The sequence below is a fragment of the Sceloporus occidentalis genome, unplaced genomic scaffold (assembly GCF_023333645.1).
Source record: "Sceloporus occidentalis isolate IW3139 unplaced genomic scaffold, rSceOcc1.0.p SCAF_4, whole genome shotgun sequence".
NCBI classification, from domain to species: domain Eukaryota; kingdom Metazoa; phylum Chordata; class Lepidosauria; order Squamata; family Phrynosomatidae; genus Sceloporus; species Sceloporus occidentalis.
In genome coordinates this window covers 179,686,253-179,713,127 of record NW_028316984.1, presented here as the reverse complement: position 1 = coordinate 179,713,127, position 26,875 = coordinate 179,686,253, and the positions used below count along the sequence as shown (strand labels likewise).

The following is a 26,875-nucleotide window of genomic DNA, read 5'->3' as shown; positions in this document are numbered from 1 at the left end:
TGACTCCCACTTATATGCTCTTTTCTGACTTCTCTTCCACTTCTCCCAAAGTTTCCTTAGAAAAGTAGCTCCTGATACAAAATAAACAGCTGGATCAGTGAAAATGCTAAAAGTTCGGGAACATGCAAAGTAGGTTTTTGAGAATCTCACCACTTTCCGACTGTAAAGAAATGACTAATTTAGGACAACTGTTACTAAACTGTCCATAACCTGGAAGGTTAATTGTAAGATACAACTAAACTCTTAAATAAAGGATAAATCAATAAAATACAGTTTAAGAATGCTCAATACCAAATTGAAACTTTTGTGCATTAAGAAAAAAGCAACCACACAACACTTTCACACATTTTACTGTGGCCTATATCTCCTTGTATGGCTTCTTCTAGTTCTTTGTTATCATTGTGTGGAGCTCTTAACTACTGAAATGAAAGAAATAGTGCCATCTGCTGGTAATCATACAATTAACAGAATATGTTTACACCTATATAAAGTGACAATACCGATTGTTTAAAAAGTTGAATTTTAAAAGCACAAGCATAAATCCTTTCACTTCACCCCAAATGTTGGCAGAAATGTTCCCCCCCCTTAGCTCATTATTATATATTAAAACACATGCTCTGCAGAAATAATTAAAGGCTACTTAATTGTTCTTTTAAAAATAAATTAGTATAGAAAACAGTTTTCCTTTGCTTTCCTTTGAATAACATTAACTGATCGTTTCAAAACTAGTTTCCATTTACAAGTTTTATTAAATGTTTTCTTGGCATCATTTTTGTACACAGTTTTTCCAGACAGTTTTAAGTTAGTGTGAGCATTTTAGACATTCAAAAGAAGCCAAGCAACTGTGGGATTGTGCTGTTTTTTTATTGTTTTCCATGGAGAAATACATCATCTGTTTACAAAATAGCTCTTGAAAAATACAAGGAGTACAGATACTATAAAACAAAGCAACTCCAGTCATGAGACACCTACGTACATCATGCGAAAGCAACAGTCTGATCTCCAGGTTATGAAAACTAGAATTAAAAAGTCACTATACAGAAAAGATTCCAAGTTCCCAGCTTGGCAAAACTTGGGTGCAGGTACATGAAACGTTTAATAAAATGGGGGGGAAATCCTGATGTGTAAACAAAACGAGACTAAATTTGTGCCTGGCAAGTTCGATCTAAACTCCATAGCTACACAAAATACACAGACAGCTTGTACACTTCAACTGTTAGTTAAACCTTTTGGATTGTGTGGTGGGGCAGGGGGAGAGAGGAACGTGTGGGAGCATCGTAAGGGGGGTGGGTGGAAGCTGGGTTACAGCAGGCAGTACTGGGCAAGGGCTAGACTTCTGTATACTTGACATTGTAGACAACATGGCAGAAAACAAGATCTTGGTTACTGCACAGCTGGGGAGTTAGGGAATAAAGTACAATCTCTTGACTTTGGAAAATTAACTTATAGGGAACGGGGAAGAGTGAGTATTTTTACTTCAACATGGAAATGCACATGTAGGAGAATTGAGCACAATGCAGGGAAAGAAGTCATTAAACATGCTGATCAGAAAATATGGGAAGGGCAACTTAACCATCCCACTTAATTTTGACTGAATCAAAGTTACATATAGTTTATCTCCATCTGATAATCACTGGCATTCCTCACTTTCTGCTACTTAGTCATAAGAGATTTTCATCTCTTTTAAACAAAGTTGCTGCTAATCAATTTTATAGCTCTACAGAACAAAACAAAGACAACTGTATAAGGAAAGTTTATCAGATCTTTTAAGTGCCTGCTAGAAATGTGATTTAAAAAAAATAAGCAGGTGAGCTATCTAAAAATAAAATTGTTAAAAATCCTAGGGTAGCAAGATCTCTTTTATATTTAAAATCTGAGATGTTTGTAATGGAAACAGGACACTCAGAGTATACAAAACTCTCATTTTAGTGATGAAAAGGCCATGAGACAGGGTTATGGTTCACAGGCACAATTTATTTATTGTTTCATTCATGGGGGGAAACATGTCATTTGTGCCTAAGGGCCACAGAGTTGTAGATCTTATGTTAACTGTCATGACCCATTAAAAGAAAAAACACCAGCATTTACCTGGCATTAGTCCTATTTCGTGCATACAAACTGAAACACATTAAATGTAAAAGCTTCTTTTTTTCCCTCCGAGAAATATGCTGACAGGAATAGGAAAGGAATAAGAAGAAGGCTTGATTAGCTCAAGGGACAATTATTTGCTTTTTGATAACTAATTTGTATGCACTGTAAAATAATCCCATAAATAAAAAATAGACCACTTCTTAATCATGCCCCATCAAATATCCAATACATCTTTTTTCGAACTTCCAACCTCAAGCTTTTGACATTTTCTTTTAAGGGTTTACTGCAGCTTAATGGTAACTGAGCTAGATATAGTGCATACTTTTACTTTCAGTACACAGTATATCAGGCTATTCTCTAATTTGAAGGTCATCGATATTGAAGAATCTCTTCAATAAAAATAAAATCTTTCAAGCTGAAGCTCTAAAATTAGTCATAGTCCAATAAAAAAAGTACATAAAAGTGCATTTGAGGGATTCTTTTGCCAGTTTTAGTTCTAGTTTTTCTCTTCCAAACAATGCATCAACATAAATCCAATCAGTAAGTCAAATATGGCTAGAAAAAGTATTCCCATTCCTTTTAAAGGCAGTAATCCTTTGAAGTATTAAATGTAACTGTTGCTAACACATTAATAGTACACCTGGCTTCACATATTAACCTGGACTTCCAGATCAAGTGATTACAGCCCAGCAAGGGAAGTGCACAAAATATACCTAAATCCATCTGTGTTCACATTCTTGCCTTGCACCCTCTGTCCTCGGTTTCAGTATTAGAAGACAACAGGTTGAATTGGCAGATACTGTTTATGGACCCCTGAGGTTGGTTTTACCGATTCAATCTTAGTTTTATTGAATTTTTGATAACTGGAATAGGATTTGCAGGGAGAGCAGGGATATCTGAAAGGTCTGTACTGGGTATTTTCTGAATAAGGAAAAAAAGAGAAAAACATTGTTACACATATAACAATTCCAAGCAAAATCAAATTAGGGACATGATAAAAAATATGCCAAAACTTATCAGATTAAAATTCACATAATTATAATTATTTCAGTCTTGCAATAGTTAATGGAGTGCAAGTGGTGGGATTCTTAGGTAGGAGTGAACTCCTGGAGTTTGTTATACATTGGAAAGGAGAAGCCAGGCAAAGTCAGACATACATTCCAGACTTTAGGAAAGCTGATTTTAGTAAACTTAGAGAAATACTGAGGGTGATCCCATGGTCAGAAATACAAAAAAAGAAGGGAGTTCAAGATGGATGGGAGCTTCTCAAGGGGGTGATACCGAAGGCACAATTTCAAACTGTTCCAGTGAGGAAGAAAAATGGGAGGTGTCTCAAGAAACCAGGATGGATGACTAAGGAACTTTTAACTGAGCTAAGTTTTAAATGGAAGAAATGGAAAAATGGGGAAATCACCAAAGAGGAATTCAAACAAATAGAGAGCATGTTTAGGGGTAAAGTCAGAAAAGTTAATGCACAGAATGAACTCAAGCTTGCTAGAGAGGTTAAGAAGAACAAAAAGGGCTTTTTTGGGATATGTCCGCAGCAAAAGGAAGAAGAAGGAAATGGTAGGGCCACTCTGTGGAGAAGATGGCAAAATGCTAACAGAAGACTGAGAAAAGGCAGACTTGCTCAACACCTTCTTTGCCTCAGTCTTCTCAGAAAAGGCAAAGCGTGCTCAATGTGAGGATAAAGGAGCAGAGGAGGGGAATTTCAGCACAGAATAAGTAAAGAGATAGTACAGGAATATCAGGTTAATCTAGACGAATATAAATCTCCAGGACCAGACGAACTACATCCAAGGGTATTAAAAGAACTGACAAATGTAATATTGGAGCCACTGGCAATAATCTCTGAGAACTCCTGGAGAACAGGAGAAGTCCCAGAAGATTGGAGGAGGCCAAACATTGTACCCATCTACAAAAAGGGGGAAAAAGGGGATCCTAACAATTATCGTCCAGTTAGTCTGACATCAATACCAGGAAAGATTCTAGAACAGATCATTAAAAAGATAGTCTGTAAACATCTAAAAAGCAATGTCATAATCACAAAAAGTCAACACAGGTTTCAGAGAAAGAAGTCATGCCAGACAAATCTAATCTCTTTTTTTTATATAAAATTACCAGCTTGTTAGATGAAGGGAATGCTGTGGATATAGTATATCTTGATTTCAGTAAGGCCTTTGAAAAGGTTTCCCATGACATTCTTGCAAACAAACTCGTGAAATGTGAGCTAGACAAGGCAACTGTTACATGGATTGTAATTGGTTGACCAGTCGAACCCAAAGGGTGCTCAACAATGGCTCTTTTTCATCCTGGAGAGAAATGACCAGTGGGGTCCCACGGGGTTCTATCCTGGGTCCAGTGCTGTTCAACATCTTTATCAATGACTTGGATGACAGAACTGGGGGTATACTTATCAAATTTGTAGATGACACCAAATTAGGAGGAGTAGCTAATACCCCTGAGGACAGGATCAAACTTCAGAATGACCTGAATAGATTAGAAAGCTGGGCCAAAGCTAACAAAATTAATTTCAACACAGAGAAATGTAAGGTACTGCACTTAGGGCGGAAAAATCTAATGAACAGATATTGGATGGGTGACACCTGGCTGAACGAGACTAAGTGTGAAAGGGATCCAGGAGTCCAAGTAGACCACAAATTGAACATGAGTCAACAATGCGATGCGGCAGCAAACAAGGCCAATGAGATTTTAGGCTGCATCAATAAAGTATAGTGTCTAGATCAAGGGAAGTAATAGTTCCACTCTATTCTGCTCTGGTCAGGCCCCACCTGGAATATTGTGTCCAGTTCTGGTCACCACAATTTAAAAAGGATGTTGAGAAACTGGAGCGTGTCCAAAGGAGGGTGACTAAAATGGTGAAGGGTCTGGAAACCATGTCCTATGAGGAATGACTTAGGGAGCTGGGGATGTCTAGCCTGGAGAAGAGAAGGTTAAGACGTGATATGATAGCCCTGTTTAAATACTTGAAGAGATGTCATATTGAGGAGGGAGCTAGCTTGTTTTTTGCTGCTCCAGAGACTAGGACCTGGAGCAATGGATGCAAGCTACAGGAAAAGAGATTCCACCTCAACATTAGGAGGAACTTCCTGACAGTAAGGGCTGTTCGACAGTGGAACAAACTCCCTCAGAATGTAGTGGAGTCTCCTTCCTTAGAGGTCTTTAAACAGAGGCTGGATGGCCATCTGTCGGGGATGCTTTGATTTGGATTTCCTGCATGGCAGGGGGTTGGACTGGATCATCCCTGCGGTCTCTTCCAACTCTATGATTCTATTTCTTATTTTTAAAAGAAGTGGTGCAAAAATGTAATGTAATATAATGTAATATGAAATAAAGGCAACAAATACTATATAACATTTACATAGCTCAATGTGTTTTTCATATTCAGGGAATTCTGGGGCAGTGAGTCACCAATAAGAAATTTATCTGCCATTATGCCAGGAACTCTAGAAAAACTGGAGATTTTTACTGATGGCATGAAAGGTGTGTGGATGATCGGGTCTATACAACAAAGCATAAAACATGTAAAATCTCAACAAAATGCCTATTTGCATCATGGTTTTGTAGGACAAGCATCCCTTGAGTATTTCAAAGTAAAAATTAGCTCTTCAGTTATTAACGTCTTTGATAATTTAGGACTATGAAATGAAAAAGAGGCATCACCTGAGGAGCTTGCAGAGATACTGTTGTTGGAAGCGTTTCTGGCTGAGAAGCCATATCGGATTCTGTATCAAGTAGTTCCTGAAGGGGTGGAAACAAGAACACTGTGCCAGTATACCTCAACTAGATCCCTGCAAAACAGTACTGGCTCATATTCCACTGTGGGAAGGATGGAACCTCTGAAAGGGATCCTCTCAGATAGAAATTAGCATTTTCAGATTGTAGTACTGTACTCACTATGAAGAGATAGTCCGAAAAGGTGCAGAGAAACATCCCTCAACTATGAGGATTTAACAGTTTAAAAGGGAGGAGACATGAGTTCCCCTTCATTAACTTCTGCTGAGTCCTGTTCTCTCCCACTTCAATTTCTTATCCTGTTTTCCCTTCACCAGACATTTCTTCCACTGTTCTCTTCAACTGGACCCCTTCTTCCCCACCACCACAACTTGACTTACACTTCCTAATTTACTTCCTTTTCTCTTTTCTTCAAAAAAAAAAAAAAAAAAGGACCTCACTCCTGCCTCTAATTTTTCCCTCTATCTCTAAACCTCTCCTTCCTGTTCATGGTTGTGGACACATGATGTTAAATCCACATGGTTAGGGACTGCTCCTCTGCACCTGTCAGAAAATATTCACATCATGTATTTCAAGCATTCAAAAATAAGTGCAGTAAATTCCAGCTGAATCTTCTTTAAAAAAAACTAAAAACTGCTGCTGATCACATGAAAAATGTCCAGCAGTAAGTACATAGTGAGCAGTGAAATTTGAATATGCTTGCACCCTCACATCAATGCTCTGCATCACCTCTGCATATAATGCAATTATTTCTAGTATGTAATTTAAATGTAAAAGTAGTTCACACATCAGTTTCTCCACCCTATTATAATTTCTGTGTAGAAAAACATAGCTTTAATTTCCATGTTTTGACTATAATTCATTCTAAATTTATACCACACCCTTCAGTAAAAGTATTCTCAGTACAGCATTACAGTAAACAAATAGCAAACAATTTGGATGACACGGGGAGATCTGGTGCTGAACTAACATAACAGTAGATGGCAGACAAAATCTCTTAATGAGAGTATTCAACAAACATCTCAGTGGAGAGAGTCCTCCAAGCAGCTGCCACCAAATGAAGATTAGAAGGCAGGAGCAACTAAAACAGGAATACATGGGAAAAGATAGTTCTCCAAGCACTTGGGTCCTACAGATCTTTAAAAGTTGTGGCTTTAAAGATTAAACACTAGTACTTTGAACTGTGCTTGGAACTAAACTAGAAGTCAATGAAGCTGTTTTTGAAGGGATAATGGCCTAAATTCTGCTGTTACTCCTGCCCAAAGTAGACCCACTGAATCAACTGGCTTTACATGAAGATTGAATAATGATTCCATAACTGATTGGATGGGCCTACTCTAGTGGACACTAACTAATAGGATGCCAGCCATGGTGTTCCTTAGGACCAGCCCTAGCAGCAGTTCTGCTCTGAACTGAGAAGTCTTCAAGAGAAGTTCCATGTTTAACACTCTGCAGCAATCAAATCTGGAAGCAATGATCTAAAAACTATCATGTATATATGCAAATACCCCAAGTAAACCAACTATTAAAACATCAGTGTTTCTCAATATCTTTGCGACCAATTGTAGTGTCTCCCACTTGCTTATAAGGTCCCACCAACCAATTGTCCTATAGGAGAACTTGTATCACTATGAGCCTAACACAGAACCTTTTCGATTAGTTTCTGCACCAGCAGAATGCTCTGAATAAATTTCTGGTCATGATGCACTGACCAGAGGAAGGAGGAGGGATCTTCATCATGTAATTTTAGGTTTTATGTTGTTTTTATTTTATTTTATTTTGCCCCATAGATATCGTTCACATATGACACTCTACAAGATGGCAAGTGCCTCCACAGGACACTCCACCAGCAAAGTGTCTGAATAAATGGATGTACAAAGACACCTTGTGTTTTGTGAGCTATTGGAAAAGAGAGCACTACCTTAGTTTTCATCCTAATTTACCTTAGTTTCCATTTTCTCATGATCACTTATGTCAAGACAGCTAGCATCTTCGTTCACTTCATCCTGTCACAAAATACAACAAAAACACTTCTGAGCATAACAGGCCAAGATAGAAGAATAATCCTGCTCACTGGAATTTAATCAAAAAATCCTATAGATCTGTACTGTCATTTCAAGAGATTGAACTGGGCATTTGATGCAGATATTCAGCTGGATTCAAAGAAATATGAGTAGAAGGAATATATTTGCTAGTAATGCTTCACAAATGCCTATGTAATAGCTATAGTAAGAGTTTATGGAGAGGTATAAATGGTCAGTTGTACAAGACTGCTCATGCTTCCACCTACTAGTTTGCAAAAGAAGCTATTATTAACCTTCTGGTATTCAACGCACTCCCTAACATAATTCTCACACTCTGTATTAAAATGAAATACGACCTGGATCTCAACAGCTCACATTCGGTGCCAAGTATAACATACTTTAACTGATTCTGAAGGCCTATACACAACAGACCTACATGCCCCCACTTTTTTTCATTAAGTTCTCACTGAATACCTCTTCCAATAAAACATCTGCCAAACAAGTGCTGGTTATAACATGCTTTTTCGATTGAACTGAAACAAAACAATGGCACTTTCTCCCTGCACTGCACCCTTACAATTCATATATTATTCTAACCTGCTGAAATGTTAGATTTAATTGACTGCTCACACAGATCATCAGCTATTATGGATAACTTATTAACTGAAAAGAAAAACAAAATAAAGACTACTGGTAACACGCATATGATGACCTGTGGAAAAGAGATTGTCTCAGGATGTTGAAAAAAGAGATGATTTTATTCTTGAAAATAGCCCATTGTGTTTCAGCCTAGAAATATTTTTATAGCCTTCTTCAGGGGGTCACAACTTTACAGTAAACCTGCAGGGATTCTAAAAGGAGTGTTTCCAAAGCTTACGCCTGGCAACTGATGAACTGAAGAATGCTGTAAAAATATTTCCAAGTTAAAATGTAATGGCCTATTTTCAAGAATAAAATCATCTCTTCTTTCTTTCAACATCCTGAGACTTCTAACTCTTTTTCACAATATAACACCAACTAACCGAGTGGAAGTCTATTAAAAACCCTTTACTACTATCACTACTAAGGAATCACTACTTTGCTTGTCATACCTAGTGACATCCACTAGAAGTCCTAATTAGTAAATAAAAGTACCTCTTCGGTTTTTATTTTTTTGGGTGACTCTTCTTTATGAGGGGATGATGTCCGCTTCACACCTACTACAGGACTAGTTACTTTAGCTGCAGTGTTTCCTGAAGGTCTCTGTGGTTGGTTGACAAGACGGGTTGAAGAAACTACTCTAGAGATGCTAGGCTTTGGTGGTGGAGAGATGGCTGGCTGTGTGGCAGTTTGAGGAATGCTTTCACTTGAAGTCCCTATGGAAACAGATTTTAATAATTATAAACTGACCAAACAGTCTACAATCCCATACAAAAATTAAATTTGGCACTAAAAACACATTCTGAATTACTGTATGTGCATGAGCAAAAGTAAGATTTCAACAGATACACCTCACATAGCTTTAACCACAATCTTAAAGCTAGCTACTGGATTTATATAAGCATTTATTTTATTTATACAAGATTTTATGTATTTTTGCCACCCATGGAGGATCAAAAGACATAGACATACATCCCTTGGCCAAAGACACCTGAGTTTCAAGGCTGAACATAAAATGTAAATGACTATTTACATTATTTGCAACATTTCAGCTTGGCTTCAAAACCAAGACTCTTTAGGAAAGAATCAGATGCCACATAAAACCACACAAAAACAATCTTTGGTATTTTGTGTCAAAAAAGCATGTATCACATCTTCAAGCACTAAAATGCTGGCTGTTCCTGAACACCTGACTACTGATTCTATACCAGAATCACACAAAGGCAGGTAAATATAATTAAGCATATATTGTGAATCAGAGCCTGGAAAAAATATTTTTTGGACTACTGCTACCAGAATCTCCCAGTCAGCACAGCCACAGAGTGATTTTTCCACAATCTCATGTAGTTTTATCTGACTACTATCATCTGACAATGACTGTTTTTCCCCCCCAAAAATTATTGTCCTGATTATCTCAGGGATAGAATGCCCTTGGTGCCTTCTGAATAAACTACCATCATCAGTAGTTCTATGTACGTGTTTGAGCTACCATGTGTACACTTAATATAGGGAGGGCACATGCTAAAGCACCAACTTCCCATCTCTACCAGTTTCACTTCTGACCCACACAGGACAAATGTCTGCATCACCTTTTGAAAGCTAATAGACCAGTTAAAAAAAGATTTTTAATTGCTAGAGAGCAATTCTGCTGTTTTTATTTTATGCACTTTTTCAGCATGCCAAACAGAAAGATGAAACATTGCTGTCAAATGGCACATCCACACTAATGTGTATGTGTGTGCAGGGGAGGTGGGGGACAGGTTTAATGGATAAGAAATTTAGAAAGGTAGTTATTTGTAGAATTATATTCATTTCCTACCCCCTGAGCTTTCACTGGAATTTATTGGTGGCACAGTGACTTCAGAAGCCTGTATGTTGGTCACAGAAGCTGCTGTTACAGCTGGAGCAGGACTGGTTCGGCTAAAATATTAAAAACAAAACAGAACATTGCTATGAACTACAGCAAACCTGCAAAACACCCATAAAAACAAACAGTTGATCAGCAATCCAATATAACACTTGCTAAGCCTTCAAATACTTCCCTGCTATTGTAAAAATAATCTAGTTGAAGCTACTAGGCCACAATACGCAGCTGACAGGCTGCATCCAATTTAGTGGGTCATGAATTGTACATGCTTCAATTACAAGCCTACAATAATTTCAGCTCATTATACAAGGCAACCGAACTTGTTCAGAATTCTAGAAGGAAAGCATTCTGCAGGTTGCAGTCACAATTTTATACTACTGACAGGAGTCTCCACAGAAGACGTTTTGGAGAATCCTCCGAACAGTTAGAAATGGGAGTGAAAATGTCTAGGTTCTGCAGTCTCCAGCAACCCATCTCTTTTGTTTCAAATAATCTTACAACCATAATTCAGAGAAGGAAAAAGAAATGAAGGAGGATTTCTGTCAAGTCGCACTATATTTTACTTGTTCCATCCTACTCTTATACAAGAGCTAGACCAGTCTTTCTTAAAACGTTTCACCATGAAGGAGTCCTTGAAATAATTTTCAGGTTTTCAGAGAACCTCTGCATAAAGGTTATTGTTTCTTTTTGTTGTTACTGTGTGCCTTAAGTCATTTTCGACTTATGGTGACCCTAAGGTGAACTTAACATGGGGGTTTCTTGGGAAATTTTTTTTCAGAGGGACCTTGCCTTTCTCTGAAGCTGATACCATGTCACTTGCCCAGGTCACTCAAGGGGTTTTCAAGGCTGAGTGGGGATTTGAGCCCTGGTCTCCAGAGTCCTGGTCCAATGCTCAAACCACCATACCATTTTGACTTCTCAAGATTACATACAAAGTTTGTTGTTGTGTGCCTTCAAGTCATTTCTAACTCATATTGACACTAAGCCATACCTATCATAGGGTTTACTTGGCAGAATTTGTTCAGAAGGAGTTTGCCTTTGCCTTCCTTTGAGGTTGAGAGTATGACTTGCCCAAACCCACCAAGTGAATTTCCAAGGCCAAGAGGGTATTTGAACCTTGGTCTCCTAGTCCACCACTCAAACCAGTAAACCACACTGTTCAAAAAAAAATTTTTTTTCTCCAATCATGACTTATAGCAGATCCCCTAGTGATATCTCTAAGAACTCTAGGGTTCTAGGGAACACTGGTTGAGAAACCCTGAGCTAGATTATCATCAACAAAAGCAAGAACTTCCTAAACTCATTTTTATCTGAAACTGCAGGCAAATTAACCTCCTTACGCCCTTTTTGGAAGCCTATGTCTTTAAAATTACTTACATCAGTTCAAGAAGGTTGATGAACAGACATGGTAGATTAAGTCAGAAATATTACTATCAAATGGCTCATGTATTAGATTTTTCCTATAGTTTGTGGAAGGTTGCAAACTTTAACACCATGGAACAGGAATCAAAAAAAGACAGGAGTCCCATTTCTGACAAGCAACAGAGAACAGCCCCAGCAAGCAGGCCCTTTTAGATGACAGGTTTAGAACCACAGTGCAGTTAATAGTTTTGCTTTTATTCAAAGTGGGATTTCTTTTACATTTTCTACACAGATATATTTAAGACAGTTCTACCTATCTAGTTAGGTTAACCTCAATTTACTTTGACAATCTGTTCATAAAGGGCTTAAATCTGAAGAAAACCATGAGGCAACTCAGCAAATTCAACAATGAGTTCATCACAAAATTGCATGGCATTAAATAAGCCTTGGCATGTGAATAGTGTATCACCAGACAATGTGATTTAGAACAGATTTTACAAAGGTTTTTTAAAAAGTGTATGCAATGTGAATTCTGGGATCTTGTGGTACTTTCAATGTTAGAGTTAACACTGGAGATGCATACCCCTGAGAGCTTCCAGAACTGTTCGATGGGCTTGTCTTCATAGCACTGGTAGGGGAAGGCACAGATGTGCTGTTATCACTATCCATAGATAAGTCTAGGCTGCTGTCGTTCAGTGCTGTCAACCTGACCCCTTCTGTTGAATGCTGAAACCAATAAGACAATAAATCACAAAAACTTTGCAAAAAGAGGCAAAATTTAGGCAGACTGGAATATAATGCAATTATATGTTCTACATGATAATGTGAAAATCTATATACACACAATGCTCTCAGGTGGCTCCTTAACAAGGTACACTCCCTCCTTCACAGTAGTGTGAGACTAATGTGGGTTGTATATATTGTGAAGCATCTCCCTGATAAATCAACATAAAAACAAAACCTCATTCTTTTGTGTGCATGTTTCAGAAATATCATCTGTCAACTTTTGTCGACCCTATAATTTCACAGGATTGTTTTAGGCAATGTCTACTCAGAGATGGCTTGGTCAATTCCTTCCTCTGAAAGGTAACCTACAGTACCTGGTATTCACTGGCAGTCTTCCATCCAAGTACTAACCAGGGCTGGCCCTGCTTAGCTTCAAAGACCAGACAATCTATTTAGGCCCTGCTTCAGAAGCATGCTATAATAAGCAAAAATGATACAACTTGGATCGGGTGCTGCTTTCACATCACTGCTATCAGCTGGAAAAGCTCAAGACACTTAATGCCGCTTGGAATCCAATTTGGGAGAAAAGCAGGATATTCAATAAATAAATACTGATTTTTTTAAAAGTAAAATTTCAATGTCAGCAATACATCCCTGTGTCTCATAATCTTTCTTCTTCCAGTGCCTGTCTTCAGACTTAGTGAGAAATGGTATGCAAACTGATTCTATGTATGTGGGCTGTATGCATGTACACCAAATTCAGTTTCTTGTGATTTTGAAAACTTGCTACAGCATCCCAGAGAACTGCTGTGAAAGACTGAACTATCTTTAACCAATGTATATACAGAAGTTTATTGTTAAAAGCTAAAAGCCATCACAATATAAAATAGATCCAAACAGTAAATACAAAAACAGTATAAAAAAAACCCAAGGCACAAAAACCACAAATAAAAAAAATGGTAAAATTAGTAAAAGAGACCCATCAACAAAAAACAATAATACATCATACAGTAAATGATAAAATAATAAAAACATAAAACTAGAATGGTTCTAGCCATCATTCTGATCAAGAAACCGATTCTAATCTTGCTAGCAGCTAAACCAAATTTTGCTACCATAGAAGTAACAAATACATTGTTGCCCGTCAAAAGGACACAAATCTGCTGAAGGCAAGATCTATCGGAAAGGGGTTTTAAAATACGTTCAAGAAATCTTTGTCTTTGTTTAACCAAGCTATCTCTAACTACACTACTCTAAATAAAGAAAAGTTCTTTAAACACTGCTTTTTTCTTAAAATCTCAGGTTTCAAGTTATGAAAACTTCAAGAATTTGGGGCAATTACCACCCAAGTTACAAATCATATCAAAGGGGGAAGTGAATTACTTCTAAAAATCTATTCTTGATATCATTGTTAGTAATGGTTTGATGATATGCATTAATACAATCTGAATATTAACTTAGAACCCACTTCTGCTACAGTATAAACATGATATGCTTATCAGTTAACTAGAAGCATTACCTTTTTCTTCTTCTGAAGCACGTGACTAGGTAGCAGTTGATGAAGTTGCTTTCTTTTAACATGCATTGCAGCAATTTTCATATCCATCTCAAACATCTTGCTGTTTATTGCTTGCCTATAAACTACAGAATGTGAAGAACATTAAGACATTTCCACTTTGAGAAAAGCTATTACAGACCTAGAAAGAAATGTGCATACCTGAGCTCTGTGGCTTTATTATCTTTAGCCCTGTTTAATCCTTCCTTCAATCATGACAAAGAGAAACTCACACAATGCCACTCCATAATATCCTCTACAGAGACTTGCCCCTCAACAACAGAAGAGTTCCTTCAATTTGCAAAGAAATCCAAGATGTTCAATGGAGGAAAGGGGAAAACTCTTATTTTTGCCAGTTCCTTCCAAACTCTAAACCCCCAGTGCCATCTCCTTCACTGTTAAGGAGTGCCTTTACCCTCTTAAGAAACTTCCTGTGGAACATAAAGGAATCTGCTAAAACTCATACTCAACCCCCTTATACTTTCCCCAAGCACCAGTGTTATATTTATATAGTACAAAAGCAATGGGCATGTTATGATAACTGTCATGCACAGTTGGAGACCAGAGACCTCCTTAGAATTACTGACAACTGGGAGACCAACTGTGCTGTCCCAGCTACTGCTGATTCTAATAACAAAATGAGTTTGTTAATATTTGGAAACTGTCGCATAAATATTTTGGTAGCAGTTGTCAGTAATTCTAAAGAGTTCTCTGATCCAAAGTAAAATTCAACTAGACAACTATTTCTACAAGTCAAGCTTACCAGTATCAGTAAAAGACTGGATGTCATATGTAAGATCAACACTCAGATTTTCAGAGTTCTCAGTTTTCTTAAACACCAACCCAATCACCCACATTGTCCGAAATTCTTCCCTGGAAAAATAAAAATAAAATGAAAACTGCCATCACATACAACAACAGGAGCACTTCTGAAATGCATCTTTAAGGACTGGTACAAAATCCATAAGAGTGCCAGAAAACCTGGAACGCTCTAAATAACACAGATGACTTGGAGTTAAAGAAGCAAACCTAGTACTCATTTAAATCTTTTACTGAAATACTCTTAAAACAATGATAAATATTCAATAGGATAAATTGTTTAAACCTAGTTCATTTCCCATTCAAAGGGGTCAAACTACACATTACATTAAATGTGTAGTGGGCAACTACCATATATGCCCCTGTATTGAGTAATTTTAGTTTTAAAAAAAAATCAACTCAAAAAGCCTGGGTCAACTTATCCATGGGTCAAAAGTACTGTACCTTAACTCTTACTGAAAAATAAAATGTCCTTTTCTCTGAGTGGTGAAAGGCAAGAGGTTGCACCAACCTCCTCTAATCTCTACTATGGCAGTGCTTCTGGCTTTTTTGAATGCATGGATGGGAAAATGGCAGTGGCAGCAGTTTTTTGGTTGTTCCCCTCAGAGAGTAGAGAGAGTTGGTGCTTCCTTTAGGTTCTCCCAGGACAAAGCTTTCACTTTTGTCACTCTACTCAGAGAAGGGGATTCCATCAATGCTATTCCAGCTATAAGAAACCAAGTTTTGAAGGATTTGTACAAGGCATTCACGCAAGAGTTCATGGATTAGTAAAACTGCGAGAATTATTTATGCTAATGCACCTTCAGATCCACTCCAACATTTATTTGCAATAGAGTAAGAGTCGTTTAAACCAGGTATTCAATAATGCAAAGTGAAGTCTTTCTATTTTTCCACATTTCATGTGGAAGAAGGTAGAAATGTATTCCTTCTGACAACTCCAATAATTTTTAAAAAATTAAACAACTCTGTGTTTTCTCCTCTAGCTGATGTTTCTTCCAATAAATTCGTTAAGATAAGAAGTCTTACTTGTCAGGATTTTCTTTGGGTGCTGGGAATGACTGAGGGTTTACGTGAGCCAGTGTAATGAATTCATTCTTTTCCAAACTTCCAACCAAAATACGGATTTTTGATTCTACCAAACCAACCCTGCATGAAAACAAACGTGTTAATATTGTACAAGTTAAAGATACACATCTTAGTTAAGGAGAGGAAATTCCAGTTTGAACCATGGAATCACTAGGTTATATCAAACTGTGTCCAATACCAGTCAATGGACCCCGCTGGTAGAACAGACAGTACCCCCTGGGTGCTATCTGCCACCCCCCATATCTGTTCTATGTCATTTCACAGTGGGGTAGGATGCAAGGGAAGAGAAGAATGGTGTTGTGAGTGTTGGACATCACACATTTAATAAAGGAATGTATACAGGCATTGACAGAATTTGTTTACAGCAAGAAGATTGTCAAATGTTTTTGCTGATGCTGATTCAGGGGTTGATTCCTTCTTACTCCTACAATCCTGTGAATCCACTTATAAATTTACTAAAGCCCGGTCTTTCCAGGGCTATACACAGTATCGCTCCCAAGCGCCCTCTCAGGCCCACTTCCAAACGAAAGCCCTGGTACACGGAAGATCTCCGAGCGAGGAAGTGGGTTCTGCGACGGCTAGAGCATCGCTGGCGGAAACACGTACGCTTAGCCGACAAGGCTCTCCTAGACTGCCTTTTGGAGGACTACGGAGAGGCGATACGAGCAGCTAAGAACTCGTTCTATGGTGCTCGTGTTGCATCCGCGGAGTCGCGTCCAGCAGAGTTGTTCAGGGTGGTCAGGGAGCTAACTCAGCTCCCTCCTGCCCCGAACCAGATCCTTGAACCTTCTAAGGCCTGCTGTGACCAATTTAACAACTTCTTCGCGGATAAAACATCTCGGATAAGCGAAGATCTTAACGCCGGCATTAGGGCAGAACCTAGAGCAGAGGTATCCAGAGCCTCCGTGGACTCTATTAAACTGGATCAGTTTGAGTCTGTTAGTACCGATGATGTGGACAAGATCCTTAGAAGTGTTCGGAAGACAACCTGCTCTCTCGATCCCTGTCCCTCATGGCTAGCGGCTCAGGGGGGACCGGTGGTAACTTCACTGTTACACCGGATCATTAATACATCCTTGAGGGACGGGCAATTTCCATCAAGCTTAAAATTGGCCATAGTAAAACCGTTGCTTAAAAAGCCCTCCCTCGACCCCCTGATGCATAATAATTATCGGCCTGTTTCGCTACTGCCATTTTTGGGAAAGGTGATCGAGAGGGCGGTTGCAATCCAGCTTCAATCGATCTTGGATAAAACGGATTATCTGGACCCATTTCAAACCGGCTTTCGGGCGGGCTACGGGGTTGAGACTGCCATGGTCGCCTTGGTCGATGATCTCCATCTAGGCATTTACAGGGGAAGCGTGTCCCTGTTGGTGCTCTTGGACATCTCAGCGGCTTTCGATACCATAGAAATCCATATCCTTCTGGAGCGCCTAGCAGAGGTGGGAATCGGGGGCACTGCGCTCCAGTGGTTCCGCTCCTACCTCTCTGGGAGGTTCCAGATGGTGCAGCTGGGAGACGTGTGCTCCGATAAGAGGGCCCTTACATCTGGGGTCCCTCAAGGAGCCATTCTGTCTCCCATGCTTTTCAACATTTACATGAAACCGCCGGGAGAGATCATCCGGAGACATGGGGCGCGGGGTTATCAGTACGCTGATCACACTCAAATAGTCTTCTCTATGTCTCCGACTGATGCAGTGACCGGGGATGGCATCTCTCCTCTCGTGGCCTGTCTGGAGTCGGTAATGGGCTGGATGAGGGAAAACCGACTCAGTCTGAATCCAGAGAAAACGGAGGTGCTCGTGATAGGTTCTCCTGGCCCGGGGATGGCGGTGGTTACACCTGTCCTGAACGGGATCACGCTTCCCGTGAAGGACTCGGTACGCAGTCTGGGGGTGCTCCTTGATTTGTCGCTCCACCTTACATCACAGGTGGATGCGACGGTCAGGAGCACCTGCTATCAGCTTCGGCTGATACGCCAACTGCGACCCTTCTTGGACCGGGGGGACCTTGAAACCGTTGTACATGCTCGGTAACCTCTCGATTAGATTTCTGTAATGCGCTTTACATGGGGCAACCCTTGTACCATACCCGGAAGCTACAATTAGTGCAGAATATGGCAGCCAGACTGGTTACTGGCATATCCAGAGCCAGTCATATAACACCAGTACTTAAAGATCTGCACTGGCTGCCCATTCGCTTCCGGGTGCAATACAAGGTGTTGGTTATTACCTATAAAGCCCTAAATGGCTTGGGCCCTGGATACCTCGAGGACCGCCTCTCCCCATACAATCCGCCCCGCACTCTCAGAACATCTGGGCAGCAGCTATTGAGGGTTCCAGGGGCCAGACTAGCCTCTACCTCTAAGAGGACTTTCTCCATCTCGGCCCCTACCCTCTGGAATTCCCTGCCCATTGAGCTCCGCTCGGCCACCTCCCTAGTTCAAAAAGGGGCTGAAGACCTTCTTATTTAAACAAGCATTCCCAGATGCAAGCCCCGACTAACTTCTCCCTCCCCTCTACATCAGCAGTGGCAAGCTGGCTGGAATGTTTTTATTGTATTTTGTTCATGTATATGATAATTTTATGTATTTTATGAATGTTGTACACCGCCCTGGTTTTATAGAAGGGCGGTATATAAATAAATTATTTATTATTTATTATTTATTAAAAATAGCATAGAATGAGGTATGGATGGTTGTGGGGTATGACTCCTTCCCTTCTGTCAGAAGCCTCCACTAAATTAGAGTCAAACATTACACACTTTGCATCTGAGGAAGTAGACTAAGTCTACCAAAGCTCACGATACAACTTCCTCTACATAGTTAGTCTCAAAGGTGCTACAGGATCCCCTTGCAATACATACACACAAACACACACACACACACAGAAACAGACCAACTGATTGATGGACAGAGAACCTGCAATGACTTTCATGATTTCTGATTGTTTTGCCTCCCCAGTTTTTCAAATCACTCTCTCAAAACATATTTCAAAAAATCCCAAACTTACTGTATATACTCATGTATACGTCTAGAAATTTTAGTCAAAAAATTGATCCCAAAAATCTGAGTCGACTTATCCACAGGTCAATGTAAGTACTGTACTTTAACTCTTATTTAAAAAGGAACCATGCCCTGGTGAAAAGCAAGAGCATAATCTGTCCTGGAAGCATTGACCCCTCCCCCCTTCATTCATCCAGCCTTTAGGATAAGCACAAACAGTTGTGCCTGCTGGAATTTTCTAAGTTGTTTGCCATTATTTTCCTTGCTTCATCCTTCACATTCTTTGTCACCTGCCCCTAAGTTTTACCCTCAACTTATCCATGGATCATATCAAAATCCATAATTTTGACCCCCAAACCTACCCTAGATTTATACATGAGATTGACTTATATTTGAGTATATACAGTAAATCTTAAACATTTATATTTTCTGGCATAAAATGAAGTTCCAATTGAAAGCAAAGTGTGTATTTCTGACAGCAGGTGCCTATTGTAATTCCCTCTTGGGGAAAAATGATGACTAACATGATTTTTTAAAAGAAAAGAAAAGAAACAAAAAGAAAAGAAAAGAGAAACTTTCAGCACCCTGAACACTAAATGCACTTTTGGCCCAAGGTTTGAGTACTTTTCAGTGAGGCTCTACAGGCTAGATAACAGCATTTACAAAAAGCTATTCTATGGGTTGTTGTTTTTTTAATTAAAAATATTAAGTGTGATAAAATCACATTCTGGCAAAGCAACATCCTTCATTTAAAGCCCTCATAATGGTCCTAAAAATTATATTAATATAAATGAATAAAGGCAGCTGTAAATAAAAAAAAATCTGCTATCCAGTTATGACATTTCTCATTGATCATGATTACAAATCCTATGCTCATTTATCCAAAGATAATTCAGTGTCCATAGAACACAGTGTGATTTAGTTTTAAGTTACTCTACACAGGATCAGTGTGAAAGACACAGAACCTTTGCTTAATGAAAGTTGTAATATAACCTTTGCATTTCTAACAAATTAAAATTCAACAACTTACTGTTTTAAATATCTGCTCTAGACTTTTCAAGCTTCAATATCCTAGTCTGAGCTAGGAGCCCAGTCTAAGAAAGATAAACATGGAAGTCTTTCCTACATGATACTCCCCTTGTCCAGTCACAGTTTAGAATGAGCAAACAAATCCAACTGCTAACCTTGACTGTAATAGTACACACAGAGAGAGAGAAAAAATGTGTGTCATGTCATGCTCTACAACCCCATCCTGTGACCCTTCTGAGTGTTGTTTCAAGCCCCTAGTAATTCTGATTAGAAAAGGGTAAGAAAGGAAGTCCTAATGTACCATCACCATTTCAAGGGACCTGCCCAGATTCCTGCATCTCACACCTTTCAAATGCATGCTAAAAAACTAAAAGAAGGAAACTTCATCGCTTACTTGAGTCTCACCTTTACCATTGGATCTAAGGAGCTTACCAGGTCTGTACAGTTGTCATGGCATCTATGCCAAGGGCATCTTTAGACAAACATCTAGAGTACTCTCAGTTTATGAAAAATAAAAATAAAAAGATAGAAAATAGGTGAAAAGGAAATAAAAAAACTATTAGGTACTCACCATTCTAGTCGTTGTTTTTCTGTTGGTGCACTCGCGAGAAGTACAATATAATGCCTTTGAAGATAAAAACAAGATGATATACTATCTTGATTTTGAAAATTCAGATTACTATCTGTTTTCCAGTATTTCAGTGAATATAATGTTGATATCAATTTTAGATTACCAATGCATCTATTATTTCAGAGAAATAAGTGTAATTAAAATAAGTACTAATTTCTCCTAAATTAAAGTGATACTGAGATGACCTTTAAAAAGCACAATCCCTATCAGTCCTATCCTTATCCTGATGAATTCCATTTGTCAGGGCAAACAGTATTAAACAACATATTAGAAGTCACAGATAAAGAGATCTGTCAGCCTTATAACTGTAAAGTGAGGGGAGGAAGTCTGACATCTGAATATGCTTTATTGGGAAGGATGATCATAGATGTATCTTTATTGCTGATTAGTATCTTAACAATTCACTTTAAAAAATGACAGACAACATTTATATCAACAAGTAAGCATGAACAGCACATATTCAGGATAATTCTAGACAGCTAAATTCATCAATTGATCCAATCCCTTGCAAAATTCAAGCAATCTCCAATCTAAATGGCCTAATTCAGTTCTCTTGCTGCTCATATAGCCTTCAGCTTGCTTATGGTATTATTCTTCAATTTAATGCCCCTATCCAAATTTGTGTAGCAGTTAAGCACCAGCCAATGTGAGTAAGGTATTCTGTGAGTTGAGATCCATAATATCTGGAAAAACAAAGGCTGAGAACCACTGAAATACAGGAGTCATACAAAGGTAGCAAACCGAATATTCTAATCATCTCAAGGTAGCAAGCTGAACATTCCTTCTCCACTCCCCCCCAAAAAGAAGGTATTTATGGCCTAGTAAGCTAAACCTTCATGTCAAAGGCTGAGCAAAAGTAATGCATACCAATTTAATATTTTTAATGGCTAGAAAGCCTGCAACTAAACATTTTAGAAGGACTGTGAAGTACATCAATAAAAAATTATGTCAATGAGGTACTGGTGCTTGTAACTGGTAGAGATGTGATACTAGAAGAATTACTTCATGAATAAGTCAGTTTCAGCATTCATTGCACATTGACAAAATGAGTCATGAGAAGCATCTTCAGTATTCTTCAAATTATTAAAGGCATGCTAATGCATTATTTTCCATTTGAAACCAAGTGGATTAACCTTCCAAAGACTATTTGAACCTTTGTAAAGCAAGAATATAAGAAGAAACAAAACACAGACAAATTACTATGGTCATCATTTTTTAATGAGGAAAATCGGTAATGTCATTTTATTTAGATAATTAGCGTAAATAGCCACCCAAAGAGGAAAATATTATCTCTAACTTAGCAGGCAAATGACCAATTTTGACCAAGCATAAACAAGATACTTGCATCATAATAAAAGATACAAATGTCCCGAATACACTATTTCCAATATCATGAGTTCCTTCAGAAAAGTTTGAAAATAACTTTTGAAAAGCCTTTTGCTCACAAGAAGAGCCCACAAGCATCTCATTTATTACCCAGCTGAAATGGTCCCATCATCTCTATTGAGAAAAGTTAGAAAAAACATAGCAAATCACTCCTTGTCTATCTGTTACAAGACCATTAGTTGTTAGCCATTTTAAGTTAAACCAAATGTTAAAATGTTTAAAAATTTATGTACTTATAAAGCACCTTTCATGCCATGAAATACATACTTGTATTTTTGAAAGAAGTTTGGAGCTTCAAAAAGTTTGGACCACTCTGCCTTACTCAGCAAAATTTCATCTGTGATAGCAAGACCTGAATTACAAAAATACATTTTAGCTTCTTCATATATTACTACCTCTACTAGACAAGAGTTCATGCAATACAATGGCTTAATAATATGCAAACAGAAACATTACAGATACCCAACTTGAAAGTTTAAGTAGGCTACTTAAGAAGAACTCTGTACTGTCAGACTTTCATCTCATAAGGTTTTAGACAAAAATCTCCTTGCATGCCCTGCTACTGAAGATCTTGCAAACAGAAGATGAATGGGACCAAACCCTGCGCCCTATAATCAAAACATCTCTGCTACTGAGCTATGTAGGGATCATGTATAATTGGGTATTCAGACAGTGGCCAGGTGTGGTTAAAATGATAAAGCTCCAACACCATTTGCTTATATCAGGGGAAAGTGCAGGTCATGTGAGACCCATGAGCACAAACCCCTTCAGGTGATTTTTCTTTACCACAAAGTTGCCAAAAATACTGAAAGGCCACTCCACAATACAACAGTGTATCTTATAGTAACCCCGTGAGCTCCCAAAACCATAAAAAAGGCCAAAAATCAACCTAAGCTGTCACTCCAGTGTGCTGGAAATACACCACTACAGCTCAGCAGACTGTGATGGCAAGAACTGGCCTCTGCCCCCAGCACAACTGTCTACCCTGGCTTCAGATGATAAAACTGGTATTATCATCTTTTCTGGTTAGGACTTTGTTACTGCTTCCAGGAACATACTTTTAAGTGAATAAAAAATAGAATATTTGAAACTGCAGCTGCTGTCTCCAAGTAGAATACTATTGGGACCTAGAAAGTTAAAGGTAGATGAGACGCTATAACTAAGGATTGCTCTTTTTGAAATAATTAGGAATGTAATTCCTAGGACTAAATACCTAGGACAAGCATGAGGTTCACAAAAGTATTAGTTAAGTACTAACAGAATACTTGGTCCAAGTTATCAAGACAATAGCAAAGTTAAGTTAGGGCAGGTTATTTCTTTCAGAAATACATTTTCAGAACTACTTACCTTGCTTAAATTCTTCAACCATGACCATACGTGTAGAAATGGACACATTGTAGGTAGAGTTCTGCTGGGGGTATGCTGGTGTAATTATAGGCATAAGATGGTACCTATCACTGGGATTTACCTATACATAACAACAGCCAATCAGTTTTCTTCAATCACATTCAAAATAAAAAATTTGGGACTGTCCACTGAAAAAAATTCCAATGTAAATTTTACACTGACAACTAGGAACTGTGTGAGCTATCTCAAACCACAGAGGTTGTTTGCTACATATTCACTAGTGAAAACTTTCATAAAATAATTTACTAGTACCCTACTTCAAACATAGAAAGAGTATGACTTCTCTGCTTTTAGAAATCAAAAAGAAACGTTTATTTGCTTTACAGGTGCAATTGTGCCTAAGCCTATCCTACTTATACCAATGTAACTGAAAAGACACTAATTCTTGAAGAAGTATTACCAGGCTCACTGCTGTCTGGAACCCCTTCGTAATATGTAGTGCAAGTTATTCCTGTAATTGTCAAGATATAGCCAATTTTTTTTTAAAAAAACAAAACAACACTAAGCACCCAAGAGGACCAAATGTGTTTAACATAGCCTTTATTTAGAACAGTATGTTTGATGAAGGAAGGAAGAAAAGAAAGAAAAGGTGCAGATGCATTTCAATACTTTTAGAAACCCTGTCATTTCCTTACATCATTTTGTTTAGCTACCAGAGTACATACTTCTCATATGCCAAAGGGTAACAAGGCAATAGGGTGAACAATCATAACATTTGATGTGGGCCTTTGAAAACAAAAACTGTAGTCTTCATAAACACCCATTTTTGTTTGTGTTAGTCAGCCAACAGGCTCCGAAGCCAAGTACTCTGTAGTCACAAGTGTTATATCCAGCTCAGTTTCAGCAAGCCCAGAACTTATAACTGGTAAAAAAATACTCTATTCTTTTTCCTTTGTGCCTTGCATATGTCGTCTTGTATGAGTCCAGTGAATTGCCCATCATCACATAACCTACTCCACTGCCCAAACTAAGATGTGGATCTAATCAGTGCTGAATAGAACATCACTGGGAGTCCCATGAAAAGCAACCTGAGTTTTCAAATGGAAGAAACAGACTTAAATACAAATTCTTTCCTTATGACTACTATCCACGATAAAAGGATACTGTTTTTTGTTCACAATAAACAACTGCTGAGAGTTGGCACTTCTGACGTAAGCAAGTGTTCCTACAGTCTTGGCCCAACTTGGACCAGTATTTTTAGCTGTGCTATTAGTCAGCACCCTGTTTAAAGTCTCAAGAAAATCACAGGGTAGATGAAACTGAAATTTGAAATGATTGGGCATCTGAAAATTAATAAATATTGATAGTAAATTTATCCCACTCTCCAAAATGATCAGGGACAAAATTGTAAGTCACATTTACATTTTTGTGCAGTTAAGACTAGCTAACCTGTGAATTTGTAATAAAGAGAGGTTCACTGGGGTTGAAGCAATTTGTTTTACAGTTTGAACTTATAGGGGAAAAAATAATACACTAACCCTTGGGTCCCATACAGGCAAATTAAGATTGCATTCTTCTGGCTGTTTCAGTAACACTGGATTTGGCCATTCCCTGTTTAGAGAGATTGTAGTACTGAGTAAGAAAAACACTTATAACAAGCAAACAAACACGTTTGAATGTGAGCCTTCATTTCATAAACCAGATGTAGCATCAGAGGAAGTTTCTTTTCAAAGAGAACTGACTACTTTACTTCCTCATTATGGAGTGAACTTCTTTTCTTTCTATCCAAACAACTTTCATAGTACTTAAAACTAGCATATGCTACATTTTTTAAAAAAAGCATTCATATTCAAAATACTTGTTCACATCTTTAAAGGGCCTCAGACTGTTACACTGCAACTATAAATGGAGAACATAATTCCATCCATGTAGTAGCACAAGGCAGACTGCAATCAAAAAGAAATGCTGATGGTATGAATATACCCCTTTTTTGGACAAATGCACATAATAAGCCTCCTGGTGAAGGGTGCCCTCCCCAAAGAAGAGGTCCAGTCTCTTAACTGATATAAAGTGTAAACTGCCCTCAATACTATTAGGAAGTATTAAACTCTTTAAAAATAATTCATTTTAATACTTTTTACTATTTTAAACGTTTATTCCAGGTTTGTTCCACTGGCAGAACTGATTCAGGCATCAGAACTAAGAGGAAGGAAATTCTCACTGAAACCCCATGTACCATGGAAAAATTATCTGGAAGACTCAGAAATACTTTGAAGAGGTGTTTTGGAGAAGGAGAAAGTACTAAGGATTACACGGTGACAGTAAGCTAGTCAGGTTGTACTAGGAGACAACTGCTAGAATGATACAGGTGTTTACTCCTAATGTAAATTTGGAATGTCATTTCAAGCACACTATACTACCTATATTGTCATGTCTCTTAGGAGTATATGGGGCAAGTTAAACAACTAGATACCTATCTGAAACCCTTTGCATAAACCAACTGTGCATGTGTGTAATGAACCACAAATGTTTTGGAATTTCCCTAGATAAAACTTGAAAAAAAAGATGAACATAGGTCTGGAGAAATCAAACAAGAATAAATGGGGTATGAAAGCATTAAATGTACAAATTGTCTTTACATCAATAATGTATCAAGAGGTTTTTATCAATCCAATTGAAAAAGCTATTACAAAGATGAAGTCTTCAAGGTTTTCAGACTTTTGAGTGATGAAGGACAGCTAACATGTTTTGTTGAAAGAACACTATACTTTCTAATTTTAAAAATACAGCTCTCTATTGAAGTACATGCTAGAATTGTCTACTTGTTATTTCTGGAACTATTCCATGCTGCATAAAAAAATTATTTTTGCAAAGCAGTAGATCACCATCTAGAACAGGGATACGCTAAGTGTGGCCTGCAGGCGGCATGGGTAGCTCCCAGGGCTCTTTTTGAAGCCCTGAGGAACCCTTGAGTATTAAAATAAAATCAAGAATTTCCTCCCTTCAAATGCTCTAGAGGGCATGAGGGGGATTTTCACCATGTTTTTGCACCCTGGGGCACTTTAGGTCTAGGAGAAGACTTTAAAAACATCAAGACGTGACTTCTGCTGATATGCCAGCTGCAACCCTACCTAGAGCCACGAGACCTAGAAATGATTGTACATGCATGCACTGGTAACCTCTCATCTCAATTTCTGCAATGCACTTTACATGGGACAACCCTTTGTACCATGTTTGGAAGCTTCAATTAGTTCAAAATATGGCAGCCAGGTTTGTCGCAGGAAAATCCAGGTTTGACCAAATCACACCTATTTTAAAATCTTTACACTGGCTGCCAGTTAGTTTCCACGCACAATACAAGGTGTTGGTTATTACCTATAAAGCCCTACATGGCTTGGGTCCAGCCTATTTGAAGGAATGCCTCCTCCCATATAATCCTTCCCACACACTCAGGTCCTCTGGGAGGAATCTACTGCAGTGTGGAAAAACTAGATTGATGGTGACCTTTTCAGTTGCCACTCCAAAAATCTTGCCAGAGAAGGTTTGCCAGATT

At 38.4% G+C, this 26,875-nt stretch overlaps 1 protein-coding gene across 1 annotated transcript in view; it reads right to left on the bottom strand.

Annotated features, from left to right (window-relative positions):
• Positions 1-726: 726 nt before the first annotated feature.
• The window catches only part of LOC149315097 (poly(A) polymerase alpha), a 53,067-nt gene continuing 26,918 nt past the window's right edge, over positions 727-26,875 (bottom strand). Inside the window, exons 10-22 of the mRNA XM_089522485.1 lie at positions 24,861-24,933; positions 23,323-23,443; positions 22,243-22,327; positions 20,530-20,583; positions 15,866-15,985; positions 14,784-14,893; positions 13,985-14,106; positions 12,323-12,465; positions 10,330-10,430; positions 9,006-9,226; positions 7,791-7,853; positions 5,776-5,853; positions 727-3,012 (exon numbers count right to left, since the gene is read on the bottom strand). Of these exons, the coding sequence (XP_089378611.1) occupies positions 2,917-3,012; positions 5,776-5,853; positions 7,791-7,853; positions 9,006-9,226; positions 10,330-10,430; positions 12,323-12,465; positions 13,985-14,106; positions 14,784-14,893; positions 15,866-15,985; positions 20,530-20,583; positions 22,243-22,327; positions 23,323-23,443; positions 24,861-24,933 (1,387 nt within the window). The 3' untranslated portion in view covers positions 727-2,916. The remainder of the gene's footprint in view (positions 3,013-5,775; positions 5,854-7,790; positions 7,854-9,005; positions 9,227-10,329; positions 10,431-12,322; positions 12,466-13,984; positions 14,107-14,783; positions 14,894-15,865; positions 15,986-20,529; positions 20,584-22,242; positions 22,328-23,322; positions 23,444-24,860; positions 24,934-26,875) is intronic.